The sequence below is a fragment of the Phodopus roborovskii genome, unplaced genomic scaffold (genome assembly GCF_943737965.1).
Source record: "Phodopus roborovskii unplaced genomic scaffold, PHOROB, whole genome shotgun sequence".
Classification (NCBI taxonomy): Eukaryota; Metazoa; Chordata; class Mammalia; order Rodentia; family Cricetidae; genus Phodopus; species Phodopus roborovskii.
Window position 1 is genome coordinate 14,432,846 of NW_026126424.1, and position 22,318 is coordinate 14,455,163.

General features: G+C 39.6%; 1 protein-coding gene across 4 annotated transcripts in view; it reads right to left on the bottom strand.

Moving 5' to 3' along the window:
• Plppr5 (phospholipid phosphatase related 5) overlaps window positions 1–22,318 on the bottom strand; it is a 173,321-nt gene that overhangs the window by 104,879 nt on the left and 46,124 nt on the right. For 3 of the 4 annotated variants that reach the window (XM_051185604.1, XM_051185602.1, XM_051185601.1), the window contains exon 2: window positions 814–1,002. In XM_051185604.1, coding sequence (XP_051041561.1) covers window positions 814–1,002 — 189 coding nt within the window. Of the gene's footprint in view, window positions 1–813; window positions 1,378–22,318 lie in introns of those variants that run through there. The other variant, XM_051185603.1, reaches the window with a different exon arrangement.

Genomic DNA, 22,318 nt, shown 5'->3' on the forward strand with positions numbered 1-22,318 from the left:
ACTCATCTCTCACAGGAAGAAAAAACTTTGCATTGTGTTCATATATGCAAACTGTGCTGTAATTATTAGCTCCTGTGTGTTTGTGCATGTGCATGTGCGTGAGAGAGAGAGAGAGAGAGAGAGAGAGAGAGAGAGAGAGAGAGAGAGAGAGAGAGAGAGAGAATCCAGCCAGGAAGAGGCAAGCACTAGAGCTGTCCAGGGAGAAACCAGCCTTTAAATAAATTTAAAGTGCTCTTATGATGCAGGCACCTCTACTCTGGCTTTTCAGCAAAGCCCTGTTGCTGAGGCCTCTTCATTTACAGATGCCCACAGACATTTTTAGATACTTGTGAGCTGATCTCCAGCTCAGTGCACTTGGCTCTTTCATCTGGAGAAAAAGAAGGGGAATAAGACAGGAGCATGTGCCCCTTTACACCTCTACCCCACCCCAGGCTGTTGCTCCTCTCCCTAGCCAAAATCCAGGAGGCCAACCAGTGAGGCAGCACCACAGAATGGATCAAGTCTATTCTTTTCAGAGGCTCACCCCCTTCACATCCCAGCCACCCACCCATCACCTTCTGCACATCTCTTCCCTGTCTTTGAGCCACCCAGCCCTGCAGACTCAGCAGAGGGTGCAGGGGTGGTTTGGAGAAAGGCAGGGGTGTTTCCCTCTCACCCATCCCCCGTGCTTCCCAGAAGAATGTCCTCTGCTTCAAGAGGGCTGCCGCCAAGTTAGAGGAACTTAGATGGTAAAGGTTGGTCTACCATGGTCCTCCTGGAGGAGCCTCCCTCAACCTGCAGAAAACAAGAGAAGGCTAGTAGCCCAGGGCTTACCACGAGCACCGGGACACCAGCGGCCAGCGAGTAGAGGAGCACAGGGGGCACCGCGCTGCTGTCCTCTGGACCGGGATAGGGTTTGCGGTAGGCGCTGTCGTGGCAGAAGAAGCCTTGCACGTTCACAGTGAACGTGTCCGTGTATTCAAAGTAGTACGCCAGCATCACAGTCCCTGCCATGATCACCATCTGGAAATAGAGCATGCTGCTGATGAGCGCCACGGGCAGCAGGGGCATGCACGCCTCCCGGCCAAGCGGAGCCGAGCAGGCGGCCAACGCGCCACAGGCCCCCTCCGGGCTCAGCCAAGGCACAGCCACCGGGGGCGCGGGGGCGGGGGCGGCGAGAGGCCGAGGTGGCGCGAGGCGGAGGCTGGCTGCTGCCAGAGGCAGAGGCGGATGATGAGGCTGGGCTCAGGGATGCGCGGGCAGGATGCAGAGGAGGTGGCTACCCCTGGACGAGTCCCGGCTGCCCTGCCCACCCCCTGCCCACCGCAAGCGCCGCCCGCCCGGGCGCGGGGTCGCGCGCAAGGGCGGGGAGTCCCCAGCCCCAGCAGGGGAGCATCCGCGACACCGCAGCGCTGGGGTCAGTCCTCGGGCCAGCCCGCAGTAAAAGGCGTCGGTGACACCTTATCCCCTCGGAAGGCAGTCAGATGCTGTGGAGCTGCAGCAGCTCCCTGATGGGGGTAAAATCCCAAATCCGAAGGGGAGGGGAGGCAGCAGAAATGGAGCTTCTAGAAACTCCCTTTCGAGGCAACCAGCTGGGCTGTTTCAGACCTCCCGCACAGCGCCTGGAAAGATGGTGCAGGGACACGTTTTCAGAGCGCAAAGCCCACCGAAGCGCAAAGTGTCCGGATGGCGCGTGCGAGTTGCATCCTCTATGTTCACAGAGCTGCCCGGACTCCGTGACCCCTGCTCTGGACAGCAACTGGGCGGTGTAGCTTCCAGGGCGATGACAGAAATTATCTCAGAGGATTTTAGAGTCTGGAAGGCTTTGCCTCCCCTCCAGCTTTCCAAGGCTTTGTGAATAAAACGACAGAATCAAGGCTCTTAGCTTGAGAGGCATCATCTTAGGTACACCCGCTCTTTCCCAGTTCTAAGTATATCCTTTCTCATCTTCTCAGTCTCCTCTGATTAGCTGTTTGAGAGATGAGGCATTGCAGATTCATGGGACCCAGGGGTACCAGTTACCAAGGAAGGGGAAAAGAGCTATGTGCTTCATGTCGCTATTTCCAGCGTTTAGGGAATTGCCAGGATTCCTTTGAGGTCAGAAGACCCAAGCAGAGTCACAGCACAAGCATACAAAATGCAATCTTACGTAGCTATCCACACTTGTGCGTAGATATTTAAGTAGTTTAAGAGCTAGATGTATGCAGAGAATCAGTTCTATGATGCCTTGTGAGTTCTGCTCCCAAGCTTAGGCAATATCTTCAAGCCACTTTGAGCTTGCTCACACCAGCCAGTGAGTGCAATGGGCAGAGAAAAAAGCATGTGCTCAAGGCAGGGGTGGGAGGTTGGGGGTGACCAAGAACCCAGCTCTTCTCGTTAGATTGCATAATTACTTACCACAATTCTGGGGTGTTCATTCATATTTATAGGTTGCCTTAGTGGGCCTTTACATCAGGACATAAGCTCAAAGCAATAGCAGCTTTCATTTGGCAAATCCCTGAGTTTTCGGCTAGAGTGGAATTTCTTGAATGTTAAATAGATGTGCGATGGGCCATCATACAATCACAAATATCATTCAAGAACTACTTATTTCAGCAAACATTTAATAGATCACCCAAAGTGATGGGAGTGACAGGCAATTTTGACCAATAGAAGTAAGAAGTACAAGAGTGATTTGCCATTTTATGAAAATGTGGCTACTCAAGAGATATGAGAAGGAAGGCTTCATTCAGAAAAATCACTTCAAGGCTATTGAAGGGCTTGAACTGCTCCTCGGGTCCCCTGGTAAGGACTGTCACTAACATGGCCACTCTGTAAATTATTTTTTCTTTCCTTTTTTAAAATAGGAATTATGTTAATTTTAAGGGTTGTACCTTTGAAATAGTCGACAAAAATTGCGTTATTTTCAAAAATATTTTGTGATAGCCCTGGTATGTATTTGTTGCCTTGTACTGGGCATGTAGCTAAGCCCTTGTTCTGTTTCCAATTCTGTGTTGGCAGCAAGACACACCACAGTTACTGAGTAAATGACATTTTGAAAAATTGATGTGGTTACACCCCTACCAAAAACACAAAATAGCTTCACATGTAAAATTTGCTGAAAGGTAAGACCCGCAATCTTTATGCCTATATATTGCCATAGTCACAGTGACATGAAGAGCGTAAAGTGAGCAGCAAGTATGCCACTGTCTGGGTACAGAAGTAAGCTCTACTCCCTGACTGTGACTGCCCGAAACCTGGGCAAGGAGCATGGCTTCTTTGATTTTCGTTTCAGATGGTCAAAGAGTGAGGTTGACTGATGCATGGTTAGCTAAACAGCAAATGTTAAAATTCAAAGCCAGTATTGTATCTTCCCTTATGTTCTAAGGGCATCAACAAAACAATCACCTTCCTTGGAGATATCAGCAAACTGGCAAACTGGACATTCACAATCTAGTTCCAGGTAGGTGAGAGTGTGCATTATACATTCCTGGTCTCTACTTCACATTCCTACACCTGAGCTGCTTTCTGGATAAAGTGGACACTTTCTTACCTCTGACCTAATTTTGACAACAGTGAGAATGTGTAAATTATCTTGTTCAAGTAACGTACTTTAATTGGGTGTGTTTTTCCACTGTACTTTTTTATTACATAGTTTAAGCAATCCTTTCCAAAAAAATTATCTTCCCAACCAGAAAGAACTTTTTGAAGTTCTACCTTAATTTTATCTATAATATATGCTAGGTTAAAAATAGCATTATTGTTGTTTAATCTTTTGGAATCAGGACTAAATTTGTAATATAATTTAACTCTTAATCACATCTTTGTGCGTGCAAACTGTACAGTGGTCAATCTCTCCTAACAAAATACTGTTATGTCCTTCAGATTTCCCCATATCAGCTCTCACCCAGGAAGGTTACATAATTCATGTGAAAATGTGAAAGTTAAACATCTTTATTTTCAGCTTATAGTAACACATATTATGTACAGATGTGCATGCCTTAACAGGCAGTTCATTCATACCTTTTACCATATTTTGTCACAATGAACTTCTGAGAAAACCTCAGGGAACTATTGGTCAATTCTAATATCTCCCTTGCCTTCAAGCTAAAACTATGTGATCTACTAGGAAACAAAAAGGTACCACAGCAGAGTGGGAAGATGTGGCCCTTCCACACATAGTTCACAACCATTCTTAGGCAGACAGAAGACAGATGTACCAAAAATGAAGATAGAAAAGATCTATGTTGATTCTGAGCACAGAAAAAGATTGAATAACCTGGACAGGCACACACTGATTATTTGTGAGTGATGAGATAAATGAAATGTGAATAAATGTATCCTCACCATTGAACTTTGAGAACTGAAGGGCTTGCTGGAAAGACACAGAACACCTAATTGTGATTCCTTAAGATTATTATCAATTGCCTTCACTGTTACTGAAATATTATTCTAAGGGGAAAGAGAAGGAACCTAATTAATCAAAAGAATTGATTCTGAGAACCAGGTGTAGTTACAAATGTTACTGCCTCAACATTCAATTCATTGAAAGAGGATGGGCTGTGGAGGGGGAGAGGGTAAGATTGAGGATTGCCTAAGATAGGAAGATGCAGAATAGAAAATGTGTATTTCCATGGATTTCCAATAACTAATATGTAAGCCCAGATGTTTTCCTGAGATATTTGTCATTAGATGTAGAAAGGAAATGACACACACCACAGAAAACCCAGGAAGTAACTTTTCCCTTCCTACATAGCCAGGATGGTAGAATGTGAAGGATCCAGAGGTTTCTTATGAGACTAAGCAGGTATCACTCTCCATGATAAAGTATTCCTCCTATAAAAAACAGAAGAAAGAAAGAAAAAACACTTATATTGCCATGTCTGGGAGAGTGAAGTTTGAGGAGATTCAGGGCTGAAAACTAGATGACTTTGCACTAATGAGGAATTTTAAATATTAGCATATAGATTGGTAGAAGCTCTCCTGAGAGTAGAGTGGAAATAGAGGTGAAAAGAAAAGGATGCTTTGAAAAAATAGACCAGGTAACTGCTTTTAGAATCGGGCCACCCAGTAATCTATTCTAAAATTATTGAATGTGCACTACACAAAGCATTGGATTGGATGAGGAGAAGTATACACAGACAAATGTACTAAGCCCTTGACTATTTGGTATAGGAAGCACCTCTGAAGCACGAACAAGAAATGAGAGCATGAAATATGTTCCTTAAAAATGTTCATACCCAAAGACAAGATACCATAAAAGACACATTGAAAATTTGGGATACCATCCTTGGCTTCTCATGAGTGGCATCACACATGGCTGCATTCTCACCAGATGAGGTCCAGTGCTTGGCAGGGAGGTAGCTGCTTTTTCAAGGGAAGATGCAAGAATGGTGATTTGTGTGTCTTCTTTGATGCTCCAGCTACAACATGATCTTTATCTCAGAGGGCAGATGCTTCTGAACCGAACTAAATTGAATAACTCAGTTGTTTCCAACTGAGGCCACCAAGATGTCCTTAATGTGACTTACTCTGTGACTATGTTATAATTTATTTGATTCTTCTGCATTTTTAGTATCTCAAATCTTTATTTTCAACATAGTTACCACAAAAAAAGCATATATTACATTTGGTGAAATTACTTTACCTTGAGTGTGTGAATATGAAATGAATAGAATTTTCCAAAAGTGGCAAAATAATTTATTAAATATGAACATCAGGAAAAATAGAAATAGTTAATATGTCCTGGATGGAATCTTTTGTTTTACAGAAATTCAAAATATTAAGTTGGCAAACGTTAACTGAGACATGCTGGTCATATTCGCTGTGTATCCCTGACAATTACTAAGCTTCTCTCAGTCCATTTGCTCTTCTGTGAAATTCAGCTTATGATTCTTAACTGCACAGATGTTGAAAGGCTTATATTTACAAAATGCTTCATAAATATTAAAGCCTTGGGAAACTCTGAATTAGAAAACATAATCAGTTGTTCAGACTGTCTCATCTAAGGCAGTCCTAGGTGTTTTTCTCCCTCTGATTTAAATTCAGCAATTACCCAGATGAATTCTGGCTAATGCACATCCCAGGCTATGAGTATTGGATTATTTGCTGTATGTTTTAAGCATTAAAGTACACATTGTTATGTTGTGTACCGATCTATAGATGTATGAAGCCAGGGGACATTTCAAACTATTCAGATTCCCTGAGAATATCTTCAAACAGCTTGAAGGAAACGGGAATAAGGATGTAACAATGAATTGCCCACGCTTAAGGATGTAACAATGAATTTCCCACGCTTCAACCCAAAGATCAAGGATGTTGCTGATCTTTGCTATGGAGTCATGTGTACAGGATCCTGACCATGTCATTTTGATGTCCTAATTATGTCTTAGAGTTACATCTTGAGGACCATCCTAAAATGTTGATAATCTTGACTGCTTCATCTAAATATAATGCAGAGCCAAGACCATTCCTGACAATCAGAGGTCATCACTAGTACCGTTATTCTTCAGCAAACCGGTATAATCCTGCATAGTGAGATCAGCAAAATTTTCATTGATCTATTTGGGGAAATGCCAGCATAAAACCCTGCTGAGTTGTGTGTACCTTTACCTTCCTTGAGAGTACCTGAAAGTCATTAGTTGTGCTGTGATTAATGGGGGCCATGCCAAACTAAATCATAAATCCTACAAATTATTGGAACAACAGTGGGCCTTTATCTGTGAAATAAAACATGGGAGCAAACTGAGCTGCGTTCAATACTAAAGATACAAATGCTGTTTGGCAGTCCTCTGCTTGTCCTTGTCAGTGTGGGGAAAGTGATTGACATAAAAGTATTGCAGATGGTAGACATTCAAGAGGATTCGGGCTTTCATATTTGGATCACATCAAATAACTTTTTTTTAATTTGTAATTAAAAGCAAATGAACAAATTGGGGTTTATAACCCTGAGTAGTTAAATCTCCAATTTGTTTATAACCAGACTCTTCACATATTGGAGCCTTCCTTAGGAAGAGTAGTTTTAATACAAACATCTCACATACCATTTTTCAAAAGAGAGGCAAACTAAGAGTGGCACTATTATATCGCTTAAGTAAACAGGAGGTAGTCAAGAGAATTAATGATACATGAGTAAAACAATTTTCTGCTCTCTGGGAAGTAGTAGTCACTAGTAGTATTATCATGGTTGTTGAAAAAATAATGGTATTTGAGGATCTTCCCCCTCCAGTTTGTTCTTTTAAAAGATTATCTAGCATTTATTTTATTGTTAATCCTAATAAAACTCAGTCTCATGAGCTGGCAAGATTGCTCCGTGGGTGAACTCACTTGCTCACAAATCTGAAACATGAGTTCAGTACCTAGAACCCACCTTAAAAAGAGGCTGACTGCAGAGTCACATCTCTGTAATTGCAGAAATCCTACAGTGAGATGGGAGACAGATAGGCGAATCATCAGGAAGCAAAGTTTCCTGGCCAGGTAGCCTGGCATAGAATGGCATAAACCAAAGAGCCTTTCTCAAATATGGCTGGAAAGAGAAACCAATTCTGAAATGTCCTCTTTTTGCCACAAAGATGCCATCAGATAAACACACACACTCCCCACAACCACCACCACCACACACATACAAACACCCCCATTCACATACACACATACACACCATAAATATACCACACACACACACAACATATACATACCACACCTAAACACCATACACATATACCACACACACATACACACACACACACACTACACAAACACATACCACACATACATACTACATACACATACCACACATAAACACACACAACACAACACACAGCCCATATATGCATACACAGGCATGTACACACACAAACATAAAGAAATCTCTTGTTCCTCAAATCACTATAGTAACAAACAGTAAGAACTGAGCTTCAAACTAGTCACCCTTTGCCAAAGCAAAAATGCATGCTTTGGTGACTAATTTGGAGTTCTAACAAAATATGTGAAAGGTTTCTACCAATGAAAGCCACAGTTCCCCCCAGGATGTTCTAGTTTATGAAATTAATTAAGGTTTTACAATTTACATCCTATTTTTATTGGAGACCTATATGAGTCAAAGGGAGTATTAAAGCAAATCATCAATGAGTGAAAACAAACTATTTTATTCTCATCCACTGCATTATATTACAGATGCCATCTCACACAGAAACACTGACTAGAACATGATAATGAAATATGATTAGCAAAAAATATTTCATATTAAAATGGAAAACAGGAAAGCAAACAGAAGACTATGGAGTAAGATATTACTTTCACAAGTTCTTCCTCTCAAAACAATGTTGTTTATGGGGATACAGTATATAATTATCCATATTCTTACGCATAGTACTTAGTACTATCTGATTTATCAATTGAAGTATTTATAGCTTCATTCTTAACTAAAAATTATTATTGCTTACCATTGTATATTCTTAAGAATATACAGTGTGTGTGTGTGTGTGTGTGTGTGTGTGTGTGTGTGAGAGAGAGAGAGAGAGAGAGAGAGAGAGAGAGAGAAGTGTGCACATGTGTATATTTAAGTGAAGAGGTTAAATGTCTTCACTTCATTCCTTTGAGGTAGGGTCCTCACTGAACCTGAAGATTTGCTAGCTATGTAGCTCCTGAAACCTACCAATTCCCATCTTCTAATACTGGTATTTTAGGCATGTATAGTCACAACTGACTTTTTAAGATACAATCTGGAGATTTGAACTCAGGCCCTTCTGCTTATGCACCAATCCATCTCATATGACCCCATTGAACCATCTTCAAATTTCTAAGTGATTTAATAACCCACTCAAGTTCAGTGGGTATCCAAATAACAGAGAAGTCAACCCAGAGGATTTGAACTTCCAACAAAATGGAGCCCTAGACAATCACTTAAATTTAATGAAAAGGCTCACAAAAAAACAATAATAATTTTATCAACTTTTCATTCCTCATTTTACGCTGATTAATAAGCAAAGTAGACAAATTATGACTAAAGCCTATTTTCTCTAGAGCTAGTATTGTTCTCAAAGATAGTAAACAGCAGAGATCTTCCAGTTGAATATAACAGCTTGAGGTTGCTCTACTATTTAAATCCCATTCCATTTACACAATGATCCTAAGTGACTGCCTGTGTTAGGTCACCTAGCTATGGAGGAAAGAAAAGAAACTTGCTCACTTTTCTGATCCACTTTACTCTGGTTCTTTTCCTCTTGCTGACACATTATGATTTGTTACAACCTATCAGCTTAGTTATTTTAACAGTGCTTGTATACTTTTTACCCTAAAATTTATCTAAATAACTTGATGAAATCAGATTTCAGATCAAGATAAATATTAAGGTTCATGATGCTTTGTGGCAAGGTTCACTTTGTGTAATTAGTCAACTAATCATGTGATTTGGGTTGAATGAGATAGATGAGCTAGTGTAAGCAAATGTTCCTCAGAGATTTATTGGGACATTCACATTTGGCTTGCTAACCTCAAAGAAACAAACACCTGATTTTTAGCACTGTAACAATGATTTGGGGGCATAAATGAGCAGAATTCATCAGGCTGTCATATTGCAGTGACCTTAGATCACAGCTGGAGTCTTCAGACTTTTAAACCCAGTCTATAATTCTGATGCAGTGTAAGTAACAGAGGAAGACACTCTGAATGCATTGAACTTTTTACCTTAGTCTTTGGTGGAGCTTGGGACAAGGTCACAGCACTGGGCTTAGGTAAATCTATGTCCTCTGTGTTGTAGTGATAATCTGAGTTGTGCTTGTCATACCTTCCACACATCTGCCCAAAAAGACATCAAGAGAAAGCAAGACATAAAGATACTAGAGAAGACACTCCTCTCCCAAGGCTCAGGATCTTTGTGGAAGACGAGGCAGAAAAATTTAAGAGTCTGGGATAGTCAATGACAACCAAGAGACAATATTTTCTAGACACAACCGAGCAGATGCACATATGGACTTATGGTAATTGTGGCAGAATGCACAAAACCTGTGCAAAATCCAGCCAGACAAAATCCTAACATGGGGTGGGAGCTGGACAGAAATTCTTACTACTAGTTGAGAAATTACTGGCGTTTGATATCTGCTGAGAGAAGGAGAGCCCGTTCTCAGAAGTGTTATGTCTGGTAAGCTGATCACATACCAGAGCTGGTTACACTCCCAAGACTAGCTGTTCAACACACACTGGAATCAATGGGGTAAAGAAAATGAAAACCACACAACAATATCATAGTTGGACAGGACGAAATGTGATGGTGGAAATAATGGTAAGAGGGGTAAATGTATTCAAAATGCATCATACAAAATGCTCATAAAAGCAATAAAAATATTACAAAAAGGAACTTCTCAAAGCTTTTTCCCATAAAAATATCATTGATGGTACCAGCATACTAATAAGACTTACAATATTTTTTAGCTTTAATGTTACATAAAAGGTTATGGCTTTTGGAGATCTGTAGTCCCTCTGTGGACCAGCCGATATCCTGACATATATACACTTGGAAGATGATGCTAAATAAAATGGAGACTGATACATAGTCTCCTAAATTTTATTTGCATTTGCTTTATTCTATGGAGTGCTGTGGACTTCTCAGCCTACATGACAATATACTAAGATGATCTTATTCATGGGTAAGGCATGATAAGTGCTCCATGATAAGTGCTAACAGGAATTGGTACATTGCTTTAGTGGTAAAAGGAAGTATAGTAATTTCTGGGCAGACCTAAAGTGTTCTAGAAGAGAGGGCATGGTAGAGGAAAACGGCTTGCTGCAGCAAACAAAATAAAAAAAGTCAAAAATGGAGTTTGGTATGGGAAAGGAGATAGTAAAACTGAAATGACAAAGTTTGAGTTGGTAGTAATAGACAGTGGCTTACCATCAAACTACAGCCACCAGCCATGCCCACTCACCAAACCTCAATAAGATGCTTAGAGCAATCTTAGTATCTACCAGAATGGCAGATACTGGCAAGGACCTTGTAGCCTTAAAAAGGTTATTGAAGCTTTTTAATAATTTGGACGTATCATAAAATAAGTGGACATACATGAAAGAGTTCTACAAATGAGAAGATGCCATAGAAGCATAAGTTGCTGTTAGCTTTGAAACCGGGAACCTGATTCAGCAGATCACCAACACTACATGATGAACATCACTTAGCTCGACAAAATCCCAAATTCTCCATTTTCTAAAACATTGACGTTTTCATTTCAGGTGAATAGGAGCCACATGTGCTTGCATATTGTGTGGTATAGTCATACTGAACAGTAATAAACATAGATAAATGAGCTGAGGAATGTGAATTACTCAGTAAAACCATAGCAGTCCATCTTGATGAGACGATTACCCTTTCAGGAAGAAAGCCATTAAAATGCAAATATGCTAAATAAATCAAATTTGGGAGGTCAAATTTTCCAGAGACATCTAATCCACTAGCAACAGCACATCGCTGTGAAATTTCCATCTGAATTGTGCTGATGGTATGCAGCCTGGGAGTGGAATGAAAGAACCCTTTCTGTGACTATGGGCTTCAGCTTCAGCAGATGTTGTATATTCTGATAACTAAATCAAAATGAGGTGGATAAAATTCTTTGCACACATTTTTGTATATTGCTAGGAGAAAGATAACTCTGTAATAAGCAATTCACAGAGGAAATCAGGAAGTACATACAAAATGCCATAATTCATGCAGATAAAATATTAAATACATTGACATTACAGTAAAGTCATTTGCCAAGCATGTTGGGTAAAGAATTGAGTTTGGATTTTAACAATGTTTTTTCTCAAGCACAATGACCCTCTTCCCAGCTAACACACCTGTGGTTTCCGGAATGCTGCATTTCGTGCATCTGTGGCTGCAAGGCTTCTCAAATGAAAACTCAGATTTAGACTGCAGTAGTAATACTTTATCACTAGTGTCTCATTCTGCTAAATCTTGGTTTTATGCTTGTGAAATAATCCAAGCAGAAGCAATGTCCAAAGCTGCTGTTCTGGGTGACTGTGGATGGAAAGTCTATTAGACTCTCTAAATGCTGTTTTAAGGCTTTTTACACTCTATACAAAACTAATGTCCCTCATTGTCTGCTGATACACCATCAACTTTTACTATGACACATACTTGGGACACCATGACCATTTATAGTGTCCATGAATGAATCTGATCTCATAGGTAAAACATGGTTATGTATGCCTGTATTCCCACAAATCAGAAGGCTGAGGCATGAGGAACATGATCATAATTTTGAGACCAGCATGGGCTACATAGTGAGTTTCAGGAAAAGTTGATCTATATAATCAGATCTGAACAAAATTAAAGAAAGGGAGGAGGAAGGGAAGAAGGAAGGAAGGAAGGAAAGAGAAAGATAGAAGAAAAAGAAAAGAAAGAAGGAATGAATGAAAATTCATAACCAAGTCTTCTATCAGTGGGGTGCACTGGCACACTTTTTCAAGCAATATTCCAAATGCTAGAGGAGTGGTGATGTTACTTATGCAGATTCAAATCAAACAATGGTGCCACATTTTTGTTTAATCAGAAAATACATGTAACAATAAAAATTGGTGCTATTAAGACTGGGCTGAAGTGAACATCATTCTACACTATCTGAAGTTCAAGTTTGCTGGAAAAAAATATTAGGTGATAAGTAACAATAAGTGGACACTTGAACCAGTATTGTATTGCTGAGTATCTCCTAAGGAAATAATTGAAGCCTAAAAAAGAAATCATGGTTTAACTGCATTATTTACCCCCATGGAGAAATGGGAGGGGATGTCCAACAACAAGGTACTATGGAAGGAATTGCGGGATCACATCTCAGCAGTCTATTAAGTAGCAAAAGAAACATTACTGAAGAATTTTAAAGAGAATTGCATGATTGTACTTATAATTCAAATTCTGCTGTATTCCCTTCCCTTTTCTCTATATTCTGAATTTTTATTAGAAAAACACAGTCACCATGACAAAACAAAACAAAACTGATGCTGTTTAAGAAGATTGCAACCTAAGTAGATACAGTAAGCCAGGATGTTGGTACCTAAGAAGGAAAGAAAATGGTATCCTGCAAAGAACCCACCCCTGAAAGACTCTTTCCCATTAAAATTATATACATGCTGCTAGAACATAGCAAATTTGAGACTACACAGTGGGATAGAGTGCTTAGTAAGCAGTCTATGAAGCTAGGAGGATTTGAGTGGAAGTTCAAATATGTTTAGATCTTAAAAAGAAAATGCTGTACTAGTGGTTTTGGCAGTCTCCATTAAAAAAGAAAGAAGAAAATGAAAGAAAGAAAGGAAGGAAGAAAGAAAGAAAGGTTTTTGTATGTTAAACCATCCCTGCATTCCAGGTATGAAGCCTACTTGGTCATGGTGGATGATTTCTCTAATGTATTCTTGAATTCGGTTTGCCAGTATTTTATTGAGTATTTTTGCATCGATGTTCATCAGGGAAATTGATCTGTAGTTTTCTTTCTTAGTTGTGTCTTTGTGAGGCTTGGGTACCAAAGTTATTGTGGCCTCATAAAAAGAGTTTGGCAATGAACCTTCTGTTTCTATCTTGTGGAACAGTTTGAAGAGTAGTGGTATTAGTTCTTCCTTGAATGTCTGGTAGAATTCTGTGCTGAATCCATCTGGCCCTGAACTTTTTTTGGTTGGAAGGCTTTAGATGACTGCTTCTATTTCATTGCGGGTTATAGGTCTATTTAAGTTGTTTGTCGTTCTTGGTTTAATTTTGGTAAGTGATAGTTATCCAGAAATTTGTCCAGAGCTCAGGGGAATTGGGGGGGGGGCAGCGAATGGAGAGAGAAGTAGGAGAAAACGAGGGGGAGGAAAGGAAAACATATGCGACCAGGAAGATTGAGCCTGGTTAGGAATAGAAGACAGGAAAGAGAGAGACAGAGACAGAGAGAGAGAGAACATAAAAGAGGGAGCCAATATTGGTTTGAAGTCTAACTTGTTAGATATCAGGATAGCTACGCCTGCTTGCTTCTTATTTCCATTTGATTGGAAAATATTTTCCCAAACATTTACCCTGAGGTAATGTCTATCTTTGAAGCTTAGATGTGTTTCTTGTATGCAGCAGAAGGATGGATTCTGTCTTCGTATCCATTCTGTTAGCCTGTGTCTTTTTATAGGTGAGTTAAGACCATTAATGTTGAGGGTGAGTAAGGACCATTGATTGTTGATGCTTGTTTGATTTAGGTTTGTTATTGTTTTAACAATATGTTATTAGGACTCAGTTTAATATTATGTCTGTTTAGCAGAATAATAGTAGTAGATTCTCCCAAGTTCCTAGGACCCATTTAGCCACAGGTTCTTGGCTTCATAATGGTGCCAGGTACAGGTTTTACCTGTGGAGTATGGCTTAAAGCCAATCAGAAATATGTTGAAAATCACTTCTTAAGGAGATTATCAAGGATGAGAAATGAGGGGCTTTGCTCACTGAGGCTAGGAAAGGGAAGCTATGGCAACTTACAGAGCTGGCTATATGAATGTAGAGAGGACCTCTACCAAGAGGTGCTGGAAAGAAAAGGGCCAATGAAAAAGTGGACCATTCCCAACAGTGTTCTCAAGCAGGCAGATAACATTCAGTTTATTTGAAAACAAGCATTGCATTCTCTTTAACATAGTTCTGGCATTAAAGTCTTCCAGATTGTAGAGTGAGTGAAAAATAAAGCAAACTCACCTAATCAAAAGCAGAGTTTTTGAAGGAATTATGGAGTCTCTCTCTCTCTCTCTCTCTCTCTCTCTCTCTCTCTCTCTCTCTGTGTGTGTGTGTGTGTGTGTGTGTGTGTGTGTGTGTGTGTGAAGAGAACCAAGTGTCTCAGTTTAGAAACCTAAAAGACCCATGAGAACAAAGCTTCATCATGATGTTCAAAGGCAGACCCAGAGATTAAAAAAATATGTCCTCCACTCTCTTGAGTCCTCCCCATCCTCCTTTTTGGAGAAAGAGCAAAGACACACACTTTTATTTTAGAAACTAAAACTTGAATATGATTTCTTTGTGGAGAATCCTATATTAGATTAACTCAAGTTCTGCCAAATTCAATGATTGATCTGGTGCCACATTTTGAGGTTGAGTCTCCCGTAGAGCAAGCTAGCAGAGGACGAGAAACACCAGAGCAAAAATTGATTCTCACAGGGGAGGGGAGGTCCCATGTGAAACACTAGGACTGCATGTTGCCTTGAAAATCAGTACTGTGTGTGGAGTCCTAGCTCATTTGATGAGAGAGATGAAAGCACTTTAAATATAGGGTTAAAATAAGTTCAGTGTTGAAAATAGAAGACAAAAGTGTGTTTATAGCTAACATAAGTGGTTATAGCTAAAATAATCCTTTTTTAGTAATAATAAATTATAAAGAAATTTGTTTTAAAGCAGGTCTTTGATACACATGGGGTTTAACACATTTTACAGGCAATAGAATATTTACATACCAAAGAGATGGATATGCTTGCCTGATTTTACATAAAGGATTTAATTTTGGCTAAATATTTGACACTGCAGGACACAGACTACCTTCAACATTCTTCAGAGTGGATCAATATTTTTTTCATAAGCATTAAAGCTGTGAATGCTGCTTCACATAAATATGTAGTACAAAATGGCAGAAGAATATTTTTGGCTATTTCAGAAATTGTTGGGAACTCTCATCTGATCCCAAGTTGAAATTCATTTAACAATTATTTTTATTTTGTTTGAAAATTCATACAAACATGAAATGTGTTTTGATTAACTCTATCTGTCAGCTATAATTCCTCACCTAGTCCTTCCCACAACTTTTCTGCCAACTTCATGTGCTGTATTTTTTTTAAATCCCACTGAATTAAATTAGCACTATCTATATGTGCCTGGGTTTTTAAGACTAACTACATGGAGCATAGGTAACTGCTCATGTCTGGCATTCCTTAAGAAAATGTACCCCCCACTCTCCTCTCTCTCTCTCTCTCCTTCTCTCTCTCTCTCTTCTGTCTTCTATTCCTCCCCTGACTCAATCTTCCTAATCCCACTTGCATTCATCTCCTCCTCTTCTCTTTCTTCTAGTTCCCTCTCAACTCACTGCACCCCCCCACTCCCCATATATTCAGGAGATCTTGTCCCTTCCCCCTTCTGTGAGGAGCCTTATATGTATCTCTTAGAGTCCACCTTGTATCACAGCTCCTATGGCAGTGTGAATTTTAGGCTGGTGAGCCTTATCTCTAGGTCTAAAATCCATATATGAGGGAATATGTACCATGTTCCTCTTTTTGTGACTGGGTTACCTCATTCAAGATAGTTTCTTCAAGTTTTATCCACTTGCCTGTGAATTTCAAGATTCCATTGTTTTATTCTACAGAGTAGTATTCTATTGTGTAGATGTGCCACATCTTCATTAACCATTTTTCAATTGAGGGGCATCTAGGTTGCTTCCTGGTTCTTGCTATTACAAATATTGCTGCAATAAACACAGTTGAACAGATGTCTTTGTTGCATGGATGTGGATCATTTGGGTATATGCCTAAGAGGGGGATTGCCAGGTCCTGTGGTAGACTGATTCCCAATGTCCTGAGGAACCACCATACTGATCTCCAAAATGGCTGTACAAGTTTGTACTCCCACCAGCAGTGGAGAAGTGTTCCCCTTTCTCCACATCCTCTCCAGCATAAGTTGTCATTGGTGTTTCTAATTTTAGCCATTCTGGCAGGTATCTTAAAGTTGTTTTGATTTGCATTTCCCTGATAGCTAAGGATGTTGAGCATTTTCTTAAGTGTCTTTCAGCCTTTTTTGATTTCCTCTATTGAGAATTCTCTTTTCAGTTCTATACCCCATTTTTTAAAAGGGTTATTTGGTGTTTTGTTGACTAGTTTCTTGAGTTCTCTGTATATTTTGGCGATCAGCCCTTTGTCAAATGAAGAATTGGTGAAAATCTTTTCCCAGTCTATGGGCTGCCATTTGGTCTTGTCAACTGTGTCCTTTGCCTTACAGAAGCTTCTATTGTCTAATTGTCGATCTCAATGTCTGTGCTACTGGAGCTATGTTCAGGAAGCAGTCTGCTATACCAATTTCTTCAAGGGTACCACCCACTTTCTCTTCAAAGAAGTTCAATGTGGCTGGATTAATGTTGAGGTCTTTGATCCATCTGGACTTGAGTTTTGTGCATAGCAACAGACATGGGTCTATCTGTAGTCTTCAACACACCATCATCAAACAAGAGGGAGCCATTATAGGATTGAAGAGAAAACTGAACCTAAAGAAATGTCCAGAGACCTACAAGACTGACTCCAACTAACAATTTGAGCATCAGTGGAAAGGCTACCATAAATGCCCTTCCGTAATAATGAGATCAACGACTAACTTATCTACCATCATGGGGCCCTCATCTAGTACCTGTTGGAAACAGAAGCAAATACCCACAACTAAATACTGAGTTGAACTAGAATCCAGATGCAAGAGAGGGAGGACAAGACCATGCTGCAGAAACACATAGAGGCAGCTGACCTGAGCAAGGAGGAGCTAATGTGCCCCCAGCTTGATACCTAGGAATCCAGCATGGAACTGACTCAGACCCCCTGAACATGGGTCTCAGCTAGAAGGCCTGAGCAGTCTAAGGGACCTCAACAATGGAATCAGGATGTATTCCTGGTGCACAAAAGGACCTTGTAGATACCTCCCCCATGGAGGGATATTCCCTTAACCTAGAGATGTCCTAGTCCCTACTTCAAACGAATTGACCCCTCTTGAAAGGCATCACCCTACATGTGGAGTGGAGAGGGATGGGAGGGGAAGGTGGTCGTGATGCATGTGACGGGGGAGAGATTGAAAGAGGGAGGGAGGGTGAGAGATAGGGAGGAAGGGTGGGAGAGAGAACTGGGATCAATATGTAAAATAAAAAAAAACAAAAAGGAAAAAGAAATGGACTCTCCCTGGCAACGAAGTCATCAGTTTCCAATAGCTCTTCAGCTAGAGGTGTGATTTCTTGATCAAACTCCTTCCATGGTTTCATATGATTGTGCATGTTGTCACAAGTGTTGTGAATTTGTATGTGAAACTCCCATACTGTATCTGAGAAATAATTTTATTGTAATCATCTGCCATCTCTGGCTATTATAATCTTAAAATCATAATTTTAATACTTATTTTCTGTAAGGAACTTGAGTTTATTAATGTTTATTAATTATCAACTTAATATTTATATTTTAGAAGTAAAGAAATGAAGACACAAGAGGAGTAAGATATTTTCTGAAAATGTAGGATGCTTAATAGTATAATATATGTGACTTTTTATAAGTGTGGGGAGGACCACCCTCATTGTGGGCAACACCATTCCATGGGCTAAGGTGAAAACAATAAATGGAAAAAAAGGAAGCAAGCTGAACACCAGAATTCATGTCTCTGCTTTCTGACTTCAAACAAAGGACCAGCTGCCTCAAGCTTCTTGCATCATGCATTCCCTGGAGTGATGGGAAGCAGGTCCTTCTTTCATTTGCTTCAATGTGGGAAGTACTAGAACAATAGGGAGAAGCCCTCTGCAGGGTTATCTCTAGTGTCATTTGTTCCTTAAGTGACAGAGTATTCCTGACCTCTTATCATCATCTGCATGAATTACTGCAGTTACATCAATGTGTTTCATTCTTGTCCTGAAATTTCTGTGTCTAATTTAGTATCTGCAAAGTCTTTTTCTCCAAACTTCTATACGAACTTTGAAAACCAGCAATTTAGTTCTCCAAGTCACCCTACTGCACATTACTTTAATTATTGCATGTTAGTCTGCAAACCTCCATCAGTGCCCACTCAGCAGTGACACACAGGGGATGCTCATAAGGTTGTAACTGTCTCCTAAATGCAGATGTGGAATTATGAAATGTCCCTTTATCCATCCCTCATACTGCAGAACAAAAGCTCCATAAAAGCAGTCAGTCTTTTGTCGGTATTTTGTTGTTGCTGTTGTTTTTCCTTCTAAAAACAGACACCTGGATTGTTAACAACCCTGTTCCAAGCAAGCTATGGAGTCCAACAGAGCTGGACTTGAGTCCTTGAAACATTCAGTCTCTTGTGCACCAATGAGCTATCAGTAAATAATTTTCAGGCCAACATCAGATCTCTCCATGGAATAGCATAACCACAAAACTGTATCTCTGAGGACTGTATTTCAATTTTTTGTGTTTCATCATCTGTTGAAATTTCCTTTAATCCTGGAGAGCATTCTGTACTATAGAGTTGTATCTAACCCATTAAAACACATTTTTTTCACTTCCAAAGCCACTCAATATGTTTCTAGATCAAAATTCCTAATACAAATTTGTGGTGACATTTTCTCATCCCTTATTATCCAGCCTATCATTTTGGACACTGCACAGCCAAGAGTTTTACCAACTGCTCTTTGGTTGTCAATAATGATGATGGCAACCCAACTTCAATCATCTCAGACTTCTGGAACTAAAAAATCAAGGCATGTAAACATAAAGGGGCCCTTCAGCTAGGAGCAGAGTCCTGCTTAATATTGTCATTAGGAGAATAGACTTTGTAAGAATGAAAGGATCCTCAACACAATCACAACTGATCTTCTAACATCTTACCAGGAACAACTCCTTCAGAAGCAAATGTGAGGTGAATGGATGGAGAAATAAATGAATGCAGATTGGTTTTTTATCTAATATTTCTATAAGGAAGGCACTTAGAGTTATTATTTCTGGATTATATTCACACTTAATCTCCAGTAAACACACAAAGTGAGGACAATATTTTGAAACATTTCTAGACTAAAATCCTTTAAATAAATCACAGTTGGGAGGGGGGATCATCTCAGATCCATGTGTTGAAAGTGAAGTGATAATTTCAAAAGGATTAAACTGTGCCCTATATAACACCAGGGATATAGCCAGAGAAGGGAAAATTCAGTGGAATAAGAGGGATATAGGAAGCCAAATGGAATATCCCAATAAAGCAACTTTTTACTAAGTGATGGAAACTGATGAAATCCTAAAACAGCCAAACATCATTAGATTTTTATTCATTTATTTATTTTTGTGGTCAGATTAAAGTGAATTAGTTTTGGAGTTTTTTGTTTGTTTGTTTGATTGACTGATTTTTTTCTTCTTCTAAGAATGAAAAATCTTATACAGTGAGATATTCCCCTATAAGTCTCATGCATTTGAATACTTTATCCCCAGCTGATAGATGTTTGGGGAGGGCTGGGTGATATGGCCTTGATAGAGGAGGTATGTTACTGGGGACAGGTTTTGTGGTTTCAAAAGGCTAGCACGTTTTTGAGTGAGTACTGTCTGCTTCTTGTTTGTGGTTCCAGATGTGAGCTCTTAGCTGTTTCTGACACCATGCTTCAGCTCATCCATCATGGACCCTAAACATCCGGAACTATAAGCCCAAAATAAACCCAAACCTCCCCCTCTAGAAATTCCCTTAGTTGTGATGTTTCATCATGGCAATAGAAAAGTAACCTAGACACACCAGTTAAACAATTGTTCTGATCTAACCAGACTGTGTTATTCCTGCTTGATATACTCTGCCCTACTCTGCTTAGACATGAGAATCTTTTTCTCATTCTTTTCATACATAAATCATATATACCTCTCAATATAGTTCAGTAAATTTTTCCAAAAATTGTTCTTTATAACTCTCTAACTGAGAAAAATATTCTTCATAAAACTTTATACATTTATGGTATGACAGCTAGTAGGAAGTTCAGTTGCATGTGTACTAAGTGAGCCATCCAAAGCAGGCCACTGTTCTCATGAGCCTCAAAGGTGGTCTGAACAGAGTGGCATAACCAGTTAACATCTACTCACAAAGGTGCTTTCTTTTCCCTGCACTCTCCTTTGATCTTATATGACTCTGCCTGAGTGGCTTTGACTGGAACAGAGGCAGGAGTGGGAAAGTCTCATTCTTTCCCTAGAGCAGTTCCAATATCAAGTCTCAGGCCTGAAAAGAGAGCCATAATGTCTGAACTGAAAGAGGTGCCTTGGAGAAATAAGTGTACCACAGAACCAAGTCAGACATGACTTCACTTTTGACTAAAGAAATTCAATATTCTTATTTGAAAATTGATGTTTTATTGGTAGAATTGATGTCTTCACACAGAACATGTGTTAATACCCTGACCATACACATTTTAATGATGGTTAAATTTGACTTAAACATCTGATAATGACCTCAAACAAATAATTTTGAAAATTAAAGTACAATATTTTACTATGTAAAATGTTTACTTTTCATCAATTTATCAAGCAGTTCATTCACTGGTTTATTTATTCTTCAATTGCACTGAGTGTGCATGGGTGCATGCATACGTGTGTGTGTGTGTGTGTGTGTGTGTGTGTGTGTGTGTGTGTGGTACATGTGTGTTTTTGTGGTTATAGTTGCTCATGTGTACACATGTGAAAGCTAGGGGCTGATATCAGGACAATGTCTTATGTAATCACTTCTTTATCTCTTGTTTAAAGATGTGGTCTCTTATTGAATCTGGAATTTTTCATTCAGCTAGACTGGCTTGCTAGTAAGCCTCTATGATTCCCTGGGGTCACAGGTATATATGTAATGGTGTTCTGTAGTTTGTACCTACGTTTTATTCTATGGATACAAATGGAGGACTTCATGGCTGTGTGCTTTACACTTAAGCTACTGAAAAAACTTCCCAGTCCTTCATCACCAGTTCTTTGGGGAAAACTATCATATGCATGGGACTATGCAAAGTTTACTATCCACTAAAGCACATAGAAACTGTCTCTATCCATATGTAGCTTAGAATATCAGGAGGGACATATAAAATAAGCAAAACTACATTTGAGAATGCAAAAAGTACTAAAAGAAAATGAACACATTGCTTAAGAGGAAATACAAAGAGAATAGTGACTTTAATATTAATGGTAAGAGATAGCCCCCCTAAGGAAGGGCTATCTAAACAGATTCAAAGTTAAGAAGCCCATCCTTCAGGATCTGATAAAGGACATTCTAAACACAGGTAAGATCACCTGCAAAGTTCTAACAGAGTGTCATGAGTGCCATGGTTAGGTGTGAGCAAGGAATAACTCCCCACCCCCTCAATCCAGGCAATCAAGAATTAGATTTCTTCCTAAACACAATAGCAAAATAATAGGTTTTCATAAATCTGATCTAGTTTATGTTTATAATAGCTGTTTATCTAGAAAGGTGTGAAAATAGCAGCACAAAACCCTGGCATAGGAATGTGGAAGCTTGGACAAAGGTACAGGCAATAGACACAGGGAGAAATTCCTAGATGTTAATGAGTAAAATAATAAGATTCAGTGATGTATATTCTATAGGGTCCAGGAAGAACAGAGCGGCCAGGCTCATTTCCACGTATGGCAGAAATGGGTACTGTGCCTGTGGGTGGATGGTGTAACTATG